The 19,632-nt window shown below is 43.2% G+C and overlaps 1 protein-coding gene across 1 annotated transcript in view; it reads right to left on the bottom strand.

The window, feature by feature from the left end:
- LOC106598629 (isocitrate dehydrogenase [NADP], mitochondrial) overlaps window positions 1–18,786 on the bottom strand; it is a 145,597-nt gene extending 126,811 nt beyond the window's left edge. The window contains exons 1-2 of the mRNA XM_045708425.1: window positions 18,471–18,786; window positions 3,656–3,747 (exon numbers count right to left, since the gene is read on the bottom strand). Coding sequence (XP_045564381.1) covers window positions 3,656–3,747; window positions 18,471–18,588 — 210 coding nt within the window. The 5' untranslated portion in view covers window positions 18,589–18,786. The remainder of the gene's footprint in view (window positions 1–3,655; window positions 3,748–18,470) is intronic.
- Between the last annotated feature and the right edge of the window lie 846 nt (window positions 18,787–19,632).

Below are 19,632 nucleotides of genomic sequence, written 5' to 3'. Positions count from 1 at the left end.
TACAGTAGAGTTAGGGGTTAGAGGTCCATGGTGTACAGTAGAGTTAGGGGTTAGAGGTCCATGGTGTACAGTAGAGTTAGGGGTTAGAGGTCCATGGTGTACAGTAGAGTTAGGGGTTAGAGGTCCATGGTGTGCAGTAGAGTTAGGGGTTAGAGGTCCATGGTGTACAGTAGAGTTAGGGGTTAGAGGTCCATGGTGTGCAGTAGAGTTAGGGGTTAGAGGTCCATGGTGTACAGTAGAGTTAGGGGTTAGAGGTCCATGGTGTACAGTAGAGTTAGGGGTTAGAGGTCCATGCTGTACAGTAGAGTTAGGGGTTAGAGGTCCATGGTGTACAGTAGAGTTAGGGGTTAGAGGTCCATGGTGTACAGTAGAGTTAGGGGTTAGAGGTCCATGGTGTACAGTAGAGTTAGGGGTTAGAGGTCCATGGTGTACAGTAGAGATAGGGGTTAGGGGTTAGAGGTCCATGGTGTGCAGTAGAGTTAGGGGTTAGGGGTTAGAGGTCCATGGTGTACAGTAGAGTTAGGGGTTAGAGGTTAGAGGTCCACGGTGTAAAGTAGGGTTAGGGATAAGAGGTCCATGGTGTGCAGTAGAGTTAGGGGTTAGAGGTCCATGGTGTGCAGTAGAGTTAGGGGTTAGAGGTCCATGGTGTACAGTAGGGTTAGAGGTCCATGGTGTACAGTAGAGTTAGGGGTTAGGGGTCCATGGTGTGCAGTAGAGTTAGGGGTTAGAGGTCCATGGTGTACAGTAGAGTTAGGGGTTAGTGGTCCATGGTGTACAGTAGAGTTAGGGGTTAGAGGTCCATGGTATACAGTAGAGTTAGGGGTTAGAGGTCCATGGTGTACAGTAGAGTTAGGGGTTAGAGGTCCATGGTGTACAGTAGAGTTAGGGGTTAGAGGTCCATGGTGTACAGTAGAGTTAGGGGTTAGAGGTCCATGGTGTACAGTAGAGTTAGGGGTTAGAGGTCCATGGTGTACAGTAGAGTTAGGGGTTAGAGGTCCATGGTGTACAGTAGAGTTAGGGGTTAGAGGTCCATGGTGTACAGTAGAGTTAGGGGTTAGAGGTCCATGGTGTACAGTAGGGTTAGGGGTTAGGGGTCCATGGTGTACAGTAGAGTTAGGGGTTAGAGGTCCATGGTATACAGTAGAGTTAGAGGTCCATGGTGTACAGTAGAGTTAGGGGTTAGAGGTCCATGGTGTGCAGTAGAGTTAGGGGTTAGAGGTCCATGGTGTACAGTAGAGTTAGAGGTCCATGGTGTACAGTAGAGTTAGGGGTTAGAGGTCCATGGTGTACAGTAGAGTTAGAGGTCCATGGTGTACAGTAGAGTTAGGGGTTAGGGGTCCATGGTGTACAGTAGAGTTAGGGGTTAGAGGTCCATGGTGTACAGTAGAGTTAGGGGTTAGAGGTCCATGGTGTACAGTAGAGTTAGGGGTTAGTGGTCCATGGTGTTCAGTAGAGTTAGGGGTTAGCGGTCCATGGTGTACAGTAGGGTTAGGGGTTAGAGGTCCATGGTGTGCAGTAGAGTTAGGGGTTAGGGGTTAGAGGTCCATGGTGTACAGTAGGGTTAGGGGTTAGAGGTCCATGGTGTACAGTAGAGTTAGGGGTTAGAGGTCCATGGTGTACAGTAGAGTTAGGGGTTAGGGGTCCATGGTGTACAGTAGAGTTAGGGGTTAGAGGTCCATGGTGTACAGTAGAGTTAGAGGTCCATGGTGTACAGTAGAGTTAGGGGTTAGGGGTCCATGGTGTACAGTAGAGTTAGGGGTTAGTGGTCCATGGTGTACAGTAGAGTTAGGGGTTAGTGGTCCATGGTGTTCAGTAGAGTTAGGGGTTAGCGGTCCATGGTGTACAGTAGGGTTAGGGGTTAGAGGTCCATGGTGTGCAGTAGAGTTAGGGGTTAGGGGTTAGAGGTCCATGGTGTACAGTAGGGTTAGGGGTTAGAGGTCCATGGTGTACAGTAGAGTTAGGGGTTAGAGGTCCATGGTGTACAGTAGAGTTAGGGGTTAGGGGTCCATGGTGTGCAGTAGAGTTAGGGGTTAGCGGTCCATGGTGTGCAGTATAGTTAGGGGTTAGTGGTCCATGGTGTTCAGTAGAGTTAGGGGTTAGCGGTCCATGGTGTACAGTAGGGTTAGGGGTTAGAGGTCCATGGTGTGCAGTAGAGTTAGGGGTTAGGGGTTAGAGGTCCATGGTGTACAGTAGGGTTAGGGGTTAGAGGTCCATGGTGTACAGTAGAGTTAGGGGTTAGAGGTCCATGGTGTACAGTAGAGTTAGGGGTTAGGGGTCCATGGTGTACAGTAGAGTTAGGGGTTAGAGGTCCATGGTGTACAGTAGAGTTAGAGGTCCATGGTGTACAGTAGAGTTAGGGGTTAGGGGTCCATGGTGTACAGTAGAGTTAGGGGTTAGTGGTCCATGGTGTACAGTAGAGTTAGGGGTTAGCGGTCCATGGTGTACAGTAGGGTTAGGGGTTAGAGGTCCATGGTGTGCAGTAGAGTTAGGGGTTAGGGGTTAGAGGTCCATGGTGTACAGTACAGTTAGGGGTTAGAGGTCCATGGTGTGCAGTAGAGTTAGGGGTTAGAGGTTAGAGGTCCACGGTGTACAGTAGAGTTAGGGGTTAGAGGTCCATGGTGTACAGTAGAGTTAGGGGTTAGAGGTCCATGGTGTGCAGTAGAGTTAGGGGTTAGAGGTCCATGGTGTACAGTAGAGTTAGAGGTTAGAGGTCCATGGTGTACAGTAGAGTTAGGGGTTAGCGGTCCATGGTGTACAGTAGAGTTAGGGGTTAGAGGTCCATGGTATACATTAGAGTTAGGGGTTAGAGGTCCATGGTGTACAGTAGAGTTAGAGGTTAGAGGTCCATGGTGTACAGTAGAGTTAGGGGTTAGAGGTCCATGGTGTACAGTAGAGTTAGGGGTTAGGGGTCCATGGTGTACAGTAGAGTTAGGGGTTAGAGGTCCATGGTGTACAGTAGGGTTAGGGGTTAGAGGTCCATGGTGTACAGTAGAGTTAGGGGTTAGAGGTCCATGGTGTACAGTAGAGTTAGGGGTTAGAGGTTAGAGGTCCATGGTGTACAGTAGAGTTAGGGGGCCATGGTGTACAGTAGAGTTAGGGGTTAGAGGTCCATGGTGTACAGTAGGGTTAGGGGTTAGAGGTCCATGGTGTACAGTAGAGTTAGGGGTTAGAGGTCCATGGTGTACAGTAGAGTTAGGGGTTAGAGGTCCATGGTGTACAGTAGAGTTAGGGGTTAGAGGTCCATGGTGTACAGTAGAGTTAGGGGTTAGAGGTCCATGGTGTACAGTAGAGTTAGGGGTTAGAGGTCCATGGTGTACAGTAGAGTTAGGGGTTAGAGGTCCATGGTGTACAGTAGAGTTAGGGGTTAGAGGTCCATGGTGTACAGTAGAGTTAGGGGTTAGAGGTCCATGGTGTACAGTAGAGTTAGGGGTTAGAGGTCCATGGTGTACAGTAGAGTTAGGGGTTAGAGGTCCATGGTGTACAGTAGAGTTAGGGGTTAGAGGTCCATGGTGTACAGTAGAGTTAGGGGTTAGAGGTCCATGGTGTACAGTAGAGTTAGGGGTTAGAGGTCCATGGTGTACAGTAGGGTTAGGGGTTAGAGGTTAGAGGTCCATGGTGTACAGTAGAGTCAGAGGTCCATGGTGTACTACAGTACCTTCTCCTTGATGAACTCCCAGATGATCCTTGTCATCTCATCTCCATCCATCTCCACCACCGGCTGGTCCACCTTGATACGCTTAACTGCATCTGAAACCATTAAACATTAAACCATTTTTACAGTAACATTTGAAACCATTCAACTTTAAACATATTACAGTAAGGTCTGAAACCATTTAACACATTACAGTAACATCTGAAACCATTAAACATTCAACACATTATTACAGTAACATCTGAAACCATTCAACTTTAAACATATTACAGTAAGGTCTGAAATTATTTAACACATTACAGTAACATCTGAAACCATTAAACATTAAACACATGATTACAGTAACATCTGAAATCATTAAACACATTATTACAGTAACACATCTGAAAATCATTAAACAAACACATTATTACAGTAACATGTTATTACAGTAATATCTGAAACCATTCAAACATTACACATTATTACAGTAACAAATAATATTATTACAGTAAAACATCATGAAAAGTATCAAACCATTTAACACATTTTTACAGAAACATGTTATTACAGTAACACATCTAAAACCATTAAACACATTATTACAGTAACATGTTATTACAGTAACATCTGAAACCATTAAACACATTATTACAGTAACATGTTATTACAGTTACACATCTGAAACCATTAAACATGTAACACATTATTACAGCAACATCTGAAACCATAAACATATTACAGTAACATCTGAAACCATTAAACACATTACAGTAATATCTGAAACCATCCAATTAAACATTATTACAGTAACATCTGAAACCATTAAACACATTATTACAGTAACATGTTATTACAGTAACACATCTGAAACCATTAAACACATTATTACAGTAACATCTTATTACAGTAACACATCTGAAACCATTAAACACATTATTACAGTAACATGTTATTACAGTAACACATCTGAAACCATTAAACACATTATTACAGTAACATGTTATTACAGTAACACATCTGAAACCATTAAAAACATTATTACAGTAACATGTTATTACAGTAACACATCTGAAACCATTAAAAACATTATTACAGTAACATGTTATTAAAGTAACATCTGAAACCATTAAACATGTAACACATTATTACAGTAACATGTTATTACAGTAACACACCGTCTGGTCCACCTTGATGTGTTTAGCTGCATCTGGAAACACCAGGTCATATTAAACATTAAAAACATAAATTATTACTACAGTATAGTAACACATGACACCATGTCAGATTAAGAACAAACAGACAATCAGAAACATGTTAACACAAATGTCTGTTTTAGGATCATTCCCTATAGGCTACAGTAGCCTAACCCTAACCCTAATGTCTGTTTTAGGATCATTCCCTATAGGCTACAGTAGCCTAACCCTAATGTCTGTTTTAGGATCATTCCCTATAGGCTACAGTAGCCTAACCCTAACCCTAACCCTAATGTCTGTTTAGGATCATTCCCCATAGGCTACAGCAGCCTAACCCTAACCCTAATGTCTGTTTTAGGATCATTCCCTATAGGCTACAGTAGCCTAGCCCTAATGTCTGTTTTAGGATCATTCCCTATAGGCTACAGTAGCCTAACCCTAACCCTAATGTCTGTTTTAGGATCATTCCCTATAGGCTACAGTAGCCTAACCCTAACCCTAATGTCTGTTTTAGGATCATTCCCTATAGGCTACAGTAGCCTAACCCTAACCCTAATGTCTGTTTTAGGATCATTCCCTATAGGCTACAGTAGCCTAACCCTAACCCTAATGTCTGTTTTAGGATCATTCTCTATAGGCTACAGTAGCCTAACCCTAACCCTAACCCTAATGTCTGTTTAGGATCATTCCCCATAGGCTACAGTAGCCTAACCCTAACCCTAATGTCTGTTTTAGGATCATTCCCTATAGGCTACAGTAGCCTAACCCTAACCCTAATGTCTGTTTTAGGATCATTCCCTATAGGCTACAGTAGCCTAACCCTAGTGTCTGTTTAGGATCATTCCCTATAGGCTACAGTAGCCTAACCCTAACCCTAATGTCTGTTTTAGGATCATTCCCTATAGGCTACAGTAGCCTAACCCTAACCCTAGTGTCTGTTTAGGATCATTCCCTATAGGCTACAGTAGCCTAACCCTAACCATAATGTCTGTTTTAGGATCATTCCCTATAGGCTACAGTAGCCTAACCCTAGTGTCTGTTTAGGATCATTCCCTATAGGCTACAGTAGCCTAACCCTAACCCTAATGTCTGTTTAGGATCATTCCCTATAGGCTACAGTAGCCTAACCCTAACCCTAGTGTCTGTTTAGGATCATTCCCCATAGGCTACAGTAGCCTAACCCTAACCCTAATGTCTGTTTAGGATCATTCCCTATAGGCTACAGTAGCCTAACCTTAACCCTAATGTCTGTTTTAGGATCATTCCCTATAGGCTACAGTAGCCTAACCCTAACCCTAATGTCTGTTTTAGGATCATTCCCTATAGGCTACAGTAGCCTAACCCTAACCCTAATGTCTGTTTTAGGATCATTCCCTATAGGCTACAGAAGCCTAACCCTAACCCTAACCCTAATGTCTGTTTTAGGATCATTCCCTATAGGCTACAGTAGCCTAACCCTAACCCTAATGTCTGTTTTAGGATCATTCCCTATAGGCTACAGTAGCCTAACCCTAACCCTAATGTCTGTTTTAGGATCATTCCCTATAGGCTACAGAAGCCTAACCCTAACCCTAATGTCTGTTTTAGGATCATTCCCTATAGGCTACAGTAGCCTAACCCTAACCCTAATGTCTGTTTTAGGATCATTCCCTATAGGCTACAGAAGCCTAACCCTAACCCTAATGTCTGTTTTAGGATCATTCCCCATAGGCTACAGTAGCCTAACCCTAACCCTAATGTCTGTTTTAGGATCATTCCCTATAGGCTACAGTAGCCTAACCCTAACCCTAATGTCTGTTTTAGGATCATTCCCCATAGGCTACAGAAGCCTAACCCTAACCCTAATGTCTGTTTTAGGATCATTCCCTATAGGCTACAGTAGCCTAACCCTAACCCTAATGTCTGTTTTAGGATCATTCCCTATAGGCTACAGTAGCCTAACCCTAACCCTAATGTCTGTTTTAGGATCATTCCCCATAGGCTACAGTAGCCTAACCCTAATGTCTGTTTTAGGATCATTCCCTATAGGCTACAGTAGACTAACCCTAACCCTAGTGTCTGTTTTAGGATCATTCCCCATAGGCTACAGTAGCCTAACCCTAACCCTAGTGTCTGTTTAGGATCATTCCCTATAGGCTACAGTAGCCTAACCCTAACCCTAGTGTCTGTTTAGGATCATTCCCTATAGGCTACAGTAGCCTAACCCTAACCCTAGTGTCTGTTTTAGGATCATTCCCTATAGGCTACAGTAGCCTAACCCTAACCCTAGTGTCTGTTTTAGGATCATTCCCTATAGGCTACAGTAGCCTAACCTAACCCTAATGTCTGTTTTAGGATCATTCCCTATAGGCTACAGTAGCCTAACCCTAACCCTAATGTCTGTTTTAGGATCATTCCCTATAGGCTACAGTAGCCTAACCCTAACCCTAATGTCTGTTTTAGGATCATTCCCTATAGGCTACAGTAGCCTAACCCTAACCCTAATGTCTGTTTTAGGATCATTCCCTATAGGCTACAGTAGCCTAACCCTAACCCTAATGTCTGTTTTAGGATCATTCCCTATAGGCTACAGTAGCCTAACCCTAACCCTAATGTCTGTTTTAGGATCATTCCCTATAGGCTACAGTAGCCTAACCCTAACCCTAATGTCTGTTTTAGGATCATTCCCTATAGGCTACAGTAGCCTAACCCTAATGTCTGTTTTAGGATCATTCCCTATAGGCTACAGTAGCCTAACCCGAACCCTAATGTCTGTTTTAGGATCATTCCCTATAGGCTACAGTAGCCTAACCCTAACCCTAATGTCTGTTTTAGGATCATTCCCTATAGGCTACAGTAGCCTAACCCTAACCCTAATGTCTGTTTTAGGATCATTCCCTATAGGCTACAGTAGCCTAACCCTAACCCTAATGTCTGTTTTAGGATCATTCCCTATAGGCTACAGTAGCCTAACCCTAACCCTAATGTCTGTTTTAGGATCATTCCCTATAGGCTACAGTAGCCTAACCCTAACCCTAATGTCTGTTTAGGATCATTCCCTATAGGCTACAGTAGCCTAACCCTAACCCTAGTGTCTGTTTTAGGATCATTCCCTATAGGCTACAGTAGCCTAACCCTAACCCTAATGTCTGTTTTAGGATCATTCCCTATAGGCTACAGTAGCCTAACCCTAACCCTAATGTCTGTTTAGGATCATTCCCTATAGGCTACAGTAGCCTAACCCTAACCCTAATGTCTGTTTTAGGATCATTCCCTATAGGCTACAGTAGCCTAACCCTAACCCTAATGTCTGTTTTAGGATCATTCCCTATAGGCTACAGTAGCCTAACCCTAACCCTAATGTCTGTTTTAGGACCATTCCCTATAGGCTACAGTAGCCTAACCCTAACCCTAGTGTCTGTTTTAGGATCATTCCCTATAGGCTACAGTAGCCTAACCCTAACCCTAATGTCTGTTTTAGGATCATTCCCTATAGGCTACAGTAGCCTCCTAACCCTAATGTCTGTTTTAGGATCATTCCCTATAGGCTACAGTAGCCTAACCCTAACCCTAATGTCTGTTTTAGGATCATTCCCTATAGGCTACAGTAGCCTAACCCTAACCCTAATGTCTGTTTTAGGATCATTCCCTATAGGCTACAGTAGCCTAACCCTAACCCTAATGTCTGTTTTAGGATCATTCCCTATAGGCTACAGTAGCCTAACCCTAACCCTAATGTCTGTTTTAGGATCATTCCCTATAGGCTACAGTAGCCTAACCCTAACCCTAATGTCTGTTTTAGGATCATTCCCTATAGGCTACAGTAGCCTAACCCTAACCCTAATGTCTGTTTTAGGATCATTCCCTATAGGCTACAGTAGCCTAACCCTAACCCTAATGTCTGTTTTAGGATCATTCCCTATAGGCTACAGTAGCCTAACCCTAACCCTAATGTCTGTTTTAGGATCATTCCCTATAGGCTACAGTAGCCTAACCCTAACCCTAATGTCTGTTTTAGGATCATTCCCTATAGGCTACAGTAGCCTAACCCTAACCCTAATGTCTGTTTTAGGATCATTCCCTATAGGCTACAGTAGCCTAACCCTAACCCTAATGTCTGTTTTAGGATCATTCCCTATAGGCTACAGTAGCCTAACCTAACCCTAATGTCTGTTTAGGATCATTCCCTATAGGCTACAGTAGCCTAACCCTAACCCTAGTGTCTGTTTTAGGATCATTCCCTATAGGCTACAGTAGCCTAACCCTAACCCTAATGTCTGTTTAGGATCATTCCCTATAGGCTACAGTAGCCTAACCCTAATGTCTGTTTTAGGATCATTCCCTATAGGCTACAGTAGCCTAACCCTAACCCTAATGTCTGTTTTAGGATCATTCCCTATAGGCTACAGTAGCCTAACCCTAACCCTAATGTCTGTTTTAGGATCATTCCCTATAGGCTACAGTAGCCTAACCCTAACCCTAATGTCTGTTTTAGGATCATTCCCTATAGGCTACAGTAGCCTAACCCTAACCCTAGTGTCTGTTTTAGGATCATTCCCTATAGGCTACAGTAGCCTAACCCTAACCCTAATGTCTGTTTAGGATCATTCCCTATAGGCTACAGTAGCCTAACCCTAACCCTAATGTCTGTTTTAGGATCATTCCCTATAGGCTACAGTAGCCTAACCCTAACCCTAATGTCTGTTTTAGGACCATTCCCTATAGGCTACAGTAGCCTAACCTAACCCTAATGTCTGTTTTAGGATCATTCCCTATAGGCTACAGTAGCCTAACCCTAACCCTAGTGTCTGTTTTAGGATCATTCCCTATAGGCTACAGTAGCCTAACCCTAACCCTAATGTCTGTTTTAGGATCATTCCCTATAGGCTACAGTAGCCTAACCCTAATGTCTGTTTTAGGATCATTCCCTATAGGCTACAGTAGCCTAACCCTAACCCTAATGTCTGTTTAGGATCATTCCCTATAGGCTACAGTAGCCTAACCCTAACCCTAGTGTCTGTTTTAGGATCATTCCCTATAGGCTACAGTAGCCTAACCCTAACCCTAGTGTCTGTTTAGGATCATTCCCTATAGGCTACAGTAGCCTAACCCTAATGTCTGTTTTAGGATCATTCCCTATAGGCTACAGTAGCCTAACCCTAACCCTAATGTCTGTTTTAGGATCATTCTCTATAGGCTACAGTAGCCTAACCCTAACCCTAATGTCTGTTTTAGGATCATTCCCTATAGGCTACAGTAGCCTAACCCTAACCCTAGTGTCTGTTTAGGATCATTCCCTATAGGCTACAGTAGCCTAACCCTAACCCTAGTGTCTGTTTTAGGATCATTCTCTATAGGCTACAGTAGCCTAACCCTAACCCTAATGTCTGTTTAGGATCATTCCCTATAGGCTACAGTAGCCTAACCCTAACCCTAGTGTCTGTTTTAGGATCATTCCCTATAGGCTACAGTAGCCTAACCCTAACCCTAGTGTCTGTTTTAGGATCATTCCCTATAGGCTACAGTAGCCTAACCTAACCCTAGTGTCTGTTTTAGGATCATTCCCTATAGGCTACAGTAGCCTAACCCTAGTGTCTGTTTTAGGATCATTCCCTATAGGCTACAGTAGCCTAACCCTAACCCTAGTGTCTGTTTTAGGATCATTCCCTATAGGCTACAGTAGCCTAACCCTAACCCTAGTGTCTGTTTTAGGATCATTCCCTATAGGCTACAGTAGCCTAACCCTAACCCTAGTGTCTGTTTTAGGATCATTCCCTATAGGCTACAGTAGCCTAACCCTAACCCTAATGTCTGTTTTAGGATCATTCCCTATAGGCTACAGTAGCCTAACCTAACCCTAATGTCTGTTTTAGGATCATTCCCTATAGGCTACAGTAGCCTAACCCTAACCCTAATGTCTGTTTTAGGATCATTCCCTATAGGCTACAGTAGCCTAACCCTAACCCTAATGTCTGTTTTAGGATCATTCCCTATAGGCTACAGTAGCCTAACCCTAACCCTAATGTCTGTTTTAGGATCATTCCCTATAGGCTACAGTAGCCTAACCCTAACCCTAATGTCTGTTTTAGGATCATTCCCTATAGGCTACAGTAGCCTAACCCTAACCCTAGTGTCTGTTTTAGGATCATTCCCTATAGGCTACAGTAGCCTAACCCTAACCCTAATGTCTGTTTTAGGATCATTCCCTATAGGCTACAGTAGCCTAACCCTAACCCTAATGTCTGTTTTAGGATCATTCCCTATAGGCTACAGTAGCTACCCTAACCCTAATGTCTGTTTTAGGATCATTCCCTATAGGCTACAGTAGCCAACCTAACCCTAATGTCTGTTTTAGGATCATTCCCTATAGGCTACAGTAGCCTAACCCTAACCCTAGTGTCTGTTTTAGGATCATTCCCTATAGGCTACAGTAGCCTAACCCTAACCCTAATGTCTGTTTTAGGATCATTCCCTATAGGCTACAGTAGCCTAACCCTAACCCTAATGTCTGTTTTAGGATCATTCCCTATAGGCTACAGTAGCCTAACCCTAACCCTAATGTCTGTTTTAGGATCATTCCCTATAGGCTACAGTAGCCTAACCCTAATGTCTGTTTTAGGATCATTCCCTATAGGCTACAGTAGCCTAACCCGAACCCTAATGTCTGTTTAGGATCATTCCCTATAGGCTACAGTAGCCTAACCCTAACCCTAGTGTCTGTTTTAGGATCATTCCCTATAGGCTACAGTAGCCTAACCCTAACCCTAATGTCTGTTTTAGGATCATTCCCTATAGGCTACAGTAGCCTAACCCTAACCCTAATGTCTGTTTTAGGATCATTCCCTATAGGCTACAGTAGCCTAACCCTAACCCTAATGTCTGTTTTAGGATCATTCCCTATAGGCTACAGTAGCCTAAGCCTAACCCTAGTGTCTGTTTTAGGATCATTCCCTATAGGCTACAGTAGCCTAACCCGAACCCTAATGTCTGTTTAGGATCATTCCCTATAGGCTACAGTAGCCTAACCCTAACCCTAGTGTCTGTTTTAGGATCATTCCCTATAGGCTACAGTAGCCTAACCCTAACCCTAATGTCTGTTTTAGGATCATTCCCTATAGGCTACAGTAGCCTAACCTAACCCTAATGTCTGTTTTAGGATCATTCCCTATAGGCTACAGTAGCCTAACCCTAACCCTAATGTCTGTTTTAGGATCATTCCCTATAGGCTACAGTAGCCTAACCCTAACCCTAGTGTCTGTTTTAGGATCATTCCCTATAGGCTACAGTAGCCTAACCCTAACCCTAATGTCTGTTTTAGGATCATTCCCTATAGGCTACAGTAGCCTAACCCTAACCCTAATGTCTGTTTTAGGATCATTCCCTATAGGCTACAGTAGCCTAACCCTAACCCTAATGTCTGTTTTAGGATCATTCCCTATAGGCTACAGTAGCCTAACCCTAGTGTCTGTTTAGGATCATTCCCTATAGGCTACAGTAGCCTAACCCTAACCCTAATGTCTGTTTTAGGATCATTCCCTATAGGCTACAGTAGCCTAACCCTAACCCTAATGTCTGTTTTAGGATCATTCCCTATAGGCTACAGTAGCCTAACCCTAATGTCTGTTTTAGGATCATTCCCTATAGGCTACAGTAGCCTAACCCTAACCCTAATGTCTGTTTTAGGATCATTCCCTATAGGCTACAGTAGCCTAACCCTAACCCTAATGTCTGTTTTAGGATCATTCCCTATAGGCTACAGTAGCCTAACCCTAACCCTAATGTCTGTTTTAGGATCATTCCCTATAGGCTACAGTAGCCTAACCCTAACCCTAATGTCTGTTTTAGGATCATTCCCTATAGGCTACAGTAGCCCTAACCCTAATGTCTGTTTAGGATCATTCCCTATAGGCTACAGTAGCCTAACCCTAACCCTAGTGTCTGTTTTAGGATCATTCCCTATAGGCTACAGTAGCCTAACCCTAACCCTAATGTCTGTTTAGGATCATTCCCTATAGGCTACAGTAGCCTAACCCTAACCCTAGTGTCTGTTTTAGGATCATTCCCTATAGGCTACAGTAGCCTAACCCTAACCCTAGTGTCTGTTTTAGGATCATTCCCTATAGGCTACAGTAGCCTAACCTAACCCTAGTGTCTGTTTTAGGATCATTCCCTATAGGCTACAGTAGCCTAACCCTAACCCTAGTGTCTGTTTAGGATCATTCCCTATAGGCTACAGTAGCCTAACCCTAACCCTAGTGTCTGTTTTAGGATCATTCCCTATAGGCTACAGTAGCCTAACCCTAACCCTAGTGTCTGTTTAGGATCATTCCCTATAGGCTACAGTAGCCTAACCCTAACCCTAGTGTCTGTTTTAGGATCATTCCCTATAGGCTACAGTAGCCTAACCCTAACCCTAGTGTCTGTTTTAGGATCATTCCCTATAGGCTACAGTAGCCTAACCCTAACCCTAATGTCTGTTTTAGGATCATTCCCTATAGGCTACAGTAGCCTAACCCTAACCCTAATGTCTGTTTTAGGATCATTCCCTATAGGCTACAGTAGCCTAACCCTAACCCTAGTGTCTGTTTTAGGATCATTCCCTATAGGCTACAGTAGCCTAACCCTAACCCTAATGTCTGTTTTAGGATCATTCCCTATAGGCTACAGTAGCCTAACCCTAACCCTAATGTCTGTTTTAGGATCATTCCCTATAGGCTACAGTAGCCTAACCCTAATGTCTGTTTTAGGATCATTCCCTATAGGCTACAGTAGCCTAACCCTAACCCTAATGTCTGTTTTAGGATCATTCCCTATAGGCTACAGTAGCCTAACCCTAACCCTAATGTCTGTTTTAGGATCATTCCCTATAGGCTACAGTAGCCTAACCCTAACCCTAATGTCTGTTTTAGGATCATTCCCTATAGGCTACAGTAGCCTAACCCTAACCCTAATGTCTGTTTTAGGATCATTCCCTATAGGCTACAGTAGCCTAACCCTAGTGTCTGTTTAGGATCATTCCCTATAGGCTACAGTAGCCTAACACTAACCCTAATGTCTGTTTTAGGATCATTCCCTATAGGCTACAGTAGCCTAACCCTAACCCTAATGTCTGTTTTAGGATCATTCCCTATAGGCTACAGTAGCCTAACCCTAACCCTAATGTCTGTTTTAGGATCATTCCCTATAGGCTACAGTAGCCTAACCCTAACCCTAATGTCTGTTTTAGGATCATTCCCTATAGGCTACAGTAGCCTAACCCTAACCCTAATGTCTGTTTTAGGATCATTCCCTATAGGCTACAGTAGCCTAACCCTAACCCTAATGTCTGTTTTAGGATCATTCCCTATAGGCTACAGTAGCCTAACCCTAACCCTAATGTCTGTTTTAGGATCATTCCCTATAGGCTACAGTAGCCTAACCCTAACCCTAATGTCTGTTTAGGATCATTCCCTATAGGCTACAGTAGCCTAACCCTAACCCTAATGTCTGTTTTAGGATCATTCCCCATAGGCTACAGTAGCCTAACCCTAACCCTAGTGTCTGTTTTAAGATCATTCCCTATAGGCTACAGTAGCCTAACCCTAACCCTAGTGTCTGTTTTAGGATCATTCCCTATAGGCTACAGTAGCCTAACCCTAACCCTAATGTCTGTTTTAGGATCATTCCCTATAGGCTACAGTAGCCTAACCCTAACGTCTGTTTTAGGATCATTCCCTATAGGCTACAGTAGCCTAACCCTAACCCTAATGTCTGTTTTAGGATCATTCCCTATAGGCTACAGTAGCCTAACCCTAACCCTAATGTCTGTTTAGGATCATTCCCTATAGGCTACAGTAGCCTAACCCTAACCCTAGTGTCTGTTTTAAGATCCTTCTCTATAGGCTACAGTAGCCTAACCCTAACCCTAATGTCTGTTTAGGATCATTCCCTATAGGCTACAGTAGCCTAACCCTAACCCTAATGTCTGTTTTAGGATCATTTCCTATAGGCTACAGTAGCCTAACCCTAACTTCTGTTTTAGGATCATTCCCTATAGGCTACAGTAGCCTAACCCTAATGTCTGTTTTAGGATCATTCCCTATAGGCTACAGTAGCCTAACCCTAATGTCTGTTTTAGGATCATTCCCTATAGGCTACAGTAGCCTAACCCGAACCCTAGTGTCTGTTTTAGGATCATTCTCTATAGGCTACAGTAGCCTAACCCTAACCCTAGTGTCTGTTTTAGGATCATTCCCTATAGGCTACAGTAGCCTAACCCTAACCCTAATGTCTGTTTTAGGATCATTCCCTATAGGCTACAGTAGCCTAACCCTAACCCTAATGTCTGTTTTAGGACCATTCCCTATAGGCTACAGTAGCCTAACCCTAACCCTAATGTCTGTTTTAGGATCATTCCCTATAGGCTACAGTAGCCTAACCCTAGTGTCTGTTTAGGATCATTCCCTATAGGCTACAGTAGCCTAACCCTAACCCTAGTGTCTGTTTTAGGATCATTCCCTATAGGCTACAGTAGCCTAACCCTAACCCTAATGTCTGTTTTAGGATCATTCCCTATAGGCTACAGTAGCCTAACCCTAACCCTAGTGTCTGTTTAGGATCATTCCCCATAGGCTACAGTAGCCTAACCCTAACCCTAATGTCTGTTTAGGATCATTCCCTATAGGCTACAGTAGCCTAACCCTAACCCTAATGTCTGTTTTAGGATCATTCCCTATAGGCTACAGTAGCCTAACCCTAACCCTAATGTCTGTTTTAGGATCATTCCCTATAGGCTACAGTAGCCTAACCCTAACCCTAATGTCTGTTTTAGGATCATTCCCTATAGGCTACAGTAGCCTAACCCTAATGTCTGTTTAGGATCATTCCCTATAGGCTACAGTAGCCTAACCCTAACCCTAGTGTCTGTTTTAGGATCATTCCCTATAGGCTACAGTAGCCTAACCCTAACCCTAATGTCTGTTTAGGATCATTCCCTATAGGCTACAGTAGCCTAACCCTAATGTCTGTTTTAGGATCATTCCCAATAGGCTACAGTAGCCTAACCCTAACCCTAATGTCTGTTTTAGGATCATTCCCTATAGGCTACAGTAGCCTAACCCTAACCCTAATGTCTGTTTTAGGATCATTCCCTATAGGCTACAGTAGCCTAACCCTAACCCTAATGTCTGTTTAGGATCATTCCCTATAGGCTACAGTAGCCTAACCCTAACCCTAGTGTCTGTTTTAAGATCCTTCTCTATAGGCTACAGTAGCCTAACCCTAACCCTAATGTCTGTTTAGGATCATTCCCTATAGGCTACAGTAGCCTAACCCTAACCCTAGTGTCTGTTTTAAGATCATTCCCTATAGTCTACAGTAGCCTAACCCTAACCCTAGTGTCTGTTTTAAGATCATTCCCTATAGGCTACAGTAGCCTAACCCTAGTGTCTGTTTTAGGATCATTCCCTATAGGCTACAGTAGCCTAACCCTAACCCTAGTGTCTGTTTAGGATCATTCCCTATAGGCTACAGTAGCCTAACCCTAGTGTCTGTTTAGGATAATTCCCTATAGGCTACAGTAGCCTAACCCTAACCCTAGTGTCTGTTTAGGATCATTCCCTATAGGCTACAGTAGCCTAACCCTAACCCTAGTGTCTGTTTAGGATCATTCCCTATAGGCTACAGTAGCCTAACCCTAACCCTAACCCTAATGTCTGTTTTAGGATCATTCCCTATAGGCTACAGTAGCCTAACCCTAACCCTAATGTCTGTTTTAGGATCATTCCCTATAGGCTACAGTAGCCTAACCCTAACCCTAGTGTCTGTTTTAGGATCATTCCCTATAGGCTACAGTAGACCCTAACCCTAGTGTCTGTTTTAGGATCATTCCCTATAGGCTACAGTAGCCTAACCCTAGTGTCTGTTTAGGATCATTCCCTATAGGCTACAGTAGCCTAACCCTAACCCTAATGTCTGTTTTAGGATCATTCCCTATAGGCTACAGTAGCCTAACCCTAACCCTAATGTCTGTTTTAGGATCATTCCCTATAGGCTACAGTAGCCTAACCCTAACCCTAATGTCTGTTTTAGGATCATTCCCTATAGGCTACAGTAGCCTAACCCTAACCCTAATGTCTGTTTTAGGATCATTCCCTATAGGCTACAGTAGCCTAACCCTAACCCTAATGTCTGTTTTAGGATCATTCCCTATAGGCTACAGTAGCCTAACCCTAACCCTAATGTCTGTTTTAGGATCATTCCCTATAGGCTACAGTAGCCTAACCCTAACCCTAGTGTCTGTTTTAGGATCATTCCCTATAGGCTACAGTAGCCTAACCCTAACCCTAATGTCTGTTTTAGGATCATTCCCTATAGGCTACAGTAGCCTAACCCTAACCCTAATGTCTGTTTTAGGATCATTCCCTATAGGCTACAGTAGCCTAACCCTAACCCTAATGTCTGTTTTAGGATCATTCCCTATAGGCTACAGTAGCCTAACCCTAACCCTAATGTCTGTTTTAGGATCATTCCCTATAGGCTACAGTAGCCTAACCCTAACCCTAGTGTCTGTTTTAGGATCATTCCCTATAGGCTACAGTAGCCTAACCCTAACCCTAATGTCTGTTTTAGGATCATTCCCTATAGGCTACAGTAGCCTAACCCTAACCCTAATGTCTGTTTTAGGATCATTCCCTATAGGCTACAGTAGCCTAACCCTAACCCTAATGTCTGTTTTAGGATCATTCCCTATAGGCTACAGTAGCCTAACCCTAACCCTAATGTCTGTTTTAGGATCATTCCCTATAGGCTACAGTAGCTCCTAACCCTAATGTCTGTTTTAGGATCATTCCCTATAGGCTACAGTAGCCTAACCCTAACCCTAATGTCTGTTTTAGGATCATTCCCTATAGGCTACAGTAGCCTAACCCTAATGTCTGTTTTAGGATCATTCTCTATAGGCTACAGTAGCCTAACCCTAACCCTAATGTCTGTTTTAGGATCATTCCCTATAGGCTACAGAAGCCTAACCCTAATGTCTGTTTTAGGATCATTCCCTATAGGCTACAGTAGCCTAACCCTAATGTCTGTTTTAGGATCATTCCCTATAGGCTACAGTAGCCTAACCCTAACCCTAATGTCTGTTTTAGGATCATTCCCTATAGGCTACAGGTGCATCTGTGACACTGACAGTTGTGAGTCCCGACCACTCAGCCTTTAAATGTATCCAACAGCACTCATACTGTACGGACTTTGGCACCTGGCAGACAGGCATAAAGTATACCAGTACATTATACCGTTGTTGAATTGTAATTTGAGGTATTGAGGTAGCCTACAATGTGTGATGTGACAATGTTACTTCTGGGTTTTTTTTTTACATTCTACATTCAACACAGTTTGTCAACTGTTACAATATTCCAAATGCCCATAATTTCCCAGTTCCCACCATCCTGCTATGTTCTGATGCCACGACATCGCATTGCTGTGACACAAACAATACAACGTAACAAATCAAAGGTCACTCCTGCACATCCACTACTTTGTAGCAAAGCCACATCTTCGAACACAAAAGACATTGGTAATGTATAATATGGACCAGATGAATGTATTCCATGTGAGGATGACTGTGCAGTGAAACCAGGCTACGTTAGCAGCTAGTGGAGTTTTGGTTTAGTTTAAAGACTCACAGTTTGTGTGTCGCAGACTCTGGCCCACGGCGGCTGCAGGCGCAAGCATAGCAGGCTTTTCGGTAAGCGTCGCTGCATACCTCGAGATGGAGGACAGAACCCTCAGGTATCCCGTCATGGTTCACCGGAGAGACGTTATGACCACGACGACAGGCCTTATAGGAATGAATACCCGACAGCCGGTAAATGAAGCAGGCTACGTGTATTTGATGGGCGTCCGTCCGGTTATATTCAACACACTGAAGCGTCACCAATCACGTTTCCATCCAAACATGTCATGCAGATGAATGACCTGACCTATGAAGAAAGTCATGACAGGGCTGATGTAAACATGAAATGCCGGTATTTATTTTGTTAAATGCTGACAATTTGTCCATTCGACATGGTGGGATCTTTTTGTGTCGGTAAAATGTATTATGCGAGAAATGGAGGTGGATACGCAAATATTGATATAATAAACTTGGAGTCACACGATGATATGTTATGTGGTCCTACCACTAGGACTCTGGAAAGCATGCAGTTTATTAGGCTACAGATAAAATACATTATCAACTTAATGAGCTTGATGCAGCTTTCCAATAAATATCGAGGGTCTTATTCTGGTGACATGATGAGCGATGCTTGGCTGCCGATTGACAAATACAAATAATATCGCTCTTATCCATAATAATCTCATCATGTAGGTAGCCTACCCGCACTATATCTGCGAGCTGTTGACTAGAGCTCATGTGCCAAGACCAGAGTGGGAACATTTGCTTTATAACGCAACAGTTGGTGTTACAAAACAATCAGTACAGTTAAAAATGAGATGGAAAACCAATTTAACTTGTATTTTTCATTCGGTACCTAAACTTTTTTATATTTATCTAACCTCTTAGCATCTATGATACCGAGGTTACTACTGCAGCCTACTTACTCTATCTCCATTTACAGTTAAATTATATTAGCTAAGTTTAAATTAAATGCATAGGTCTACTTGGCAACTAGAATACAATATAGAGTGTATTCCTCCTAAACTGAGCACAGCTCTCATTTGGGGCAAAGGACACCACCAGAATACCAGAAGGAGGTACTGTAGTGTAGACTATACTGTAGCACTGTAGATTCTTGGAGTCCACCATGCAGGTACTGCCATCTGCTGCCGAGATAATGAAACTACACT

This window comes from Salmo salar, chromosome ssa26 (assembly GCF_905237065.1).
Source record: "Salmo salar chromosome ssa26, Ssal_v3.1, whole genome shotgun sequence".
NCBI lineage: Eukaryota > Metazoa > Chordata > Actinopteri > Salmoniformes > Salmonidae > Salmo > Salmo salar.
The sequence above is the reverse complement of the archived record's forward strand: the minus strand, read 5'-3'. Positions and strand labels throughout refer to the sequence as shown.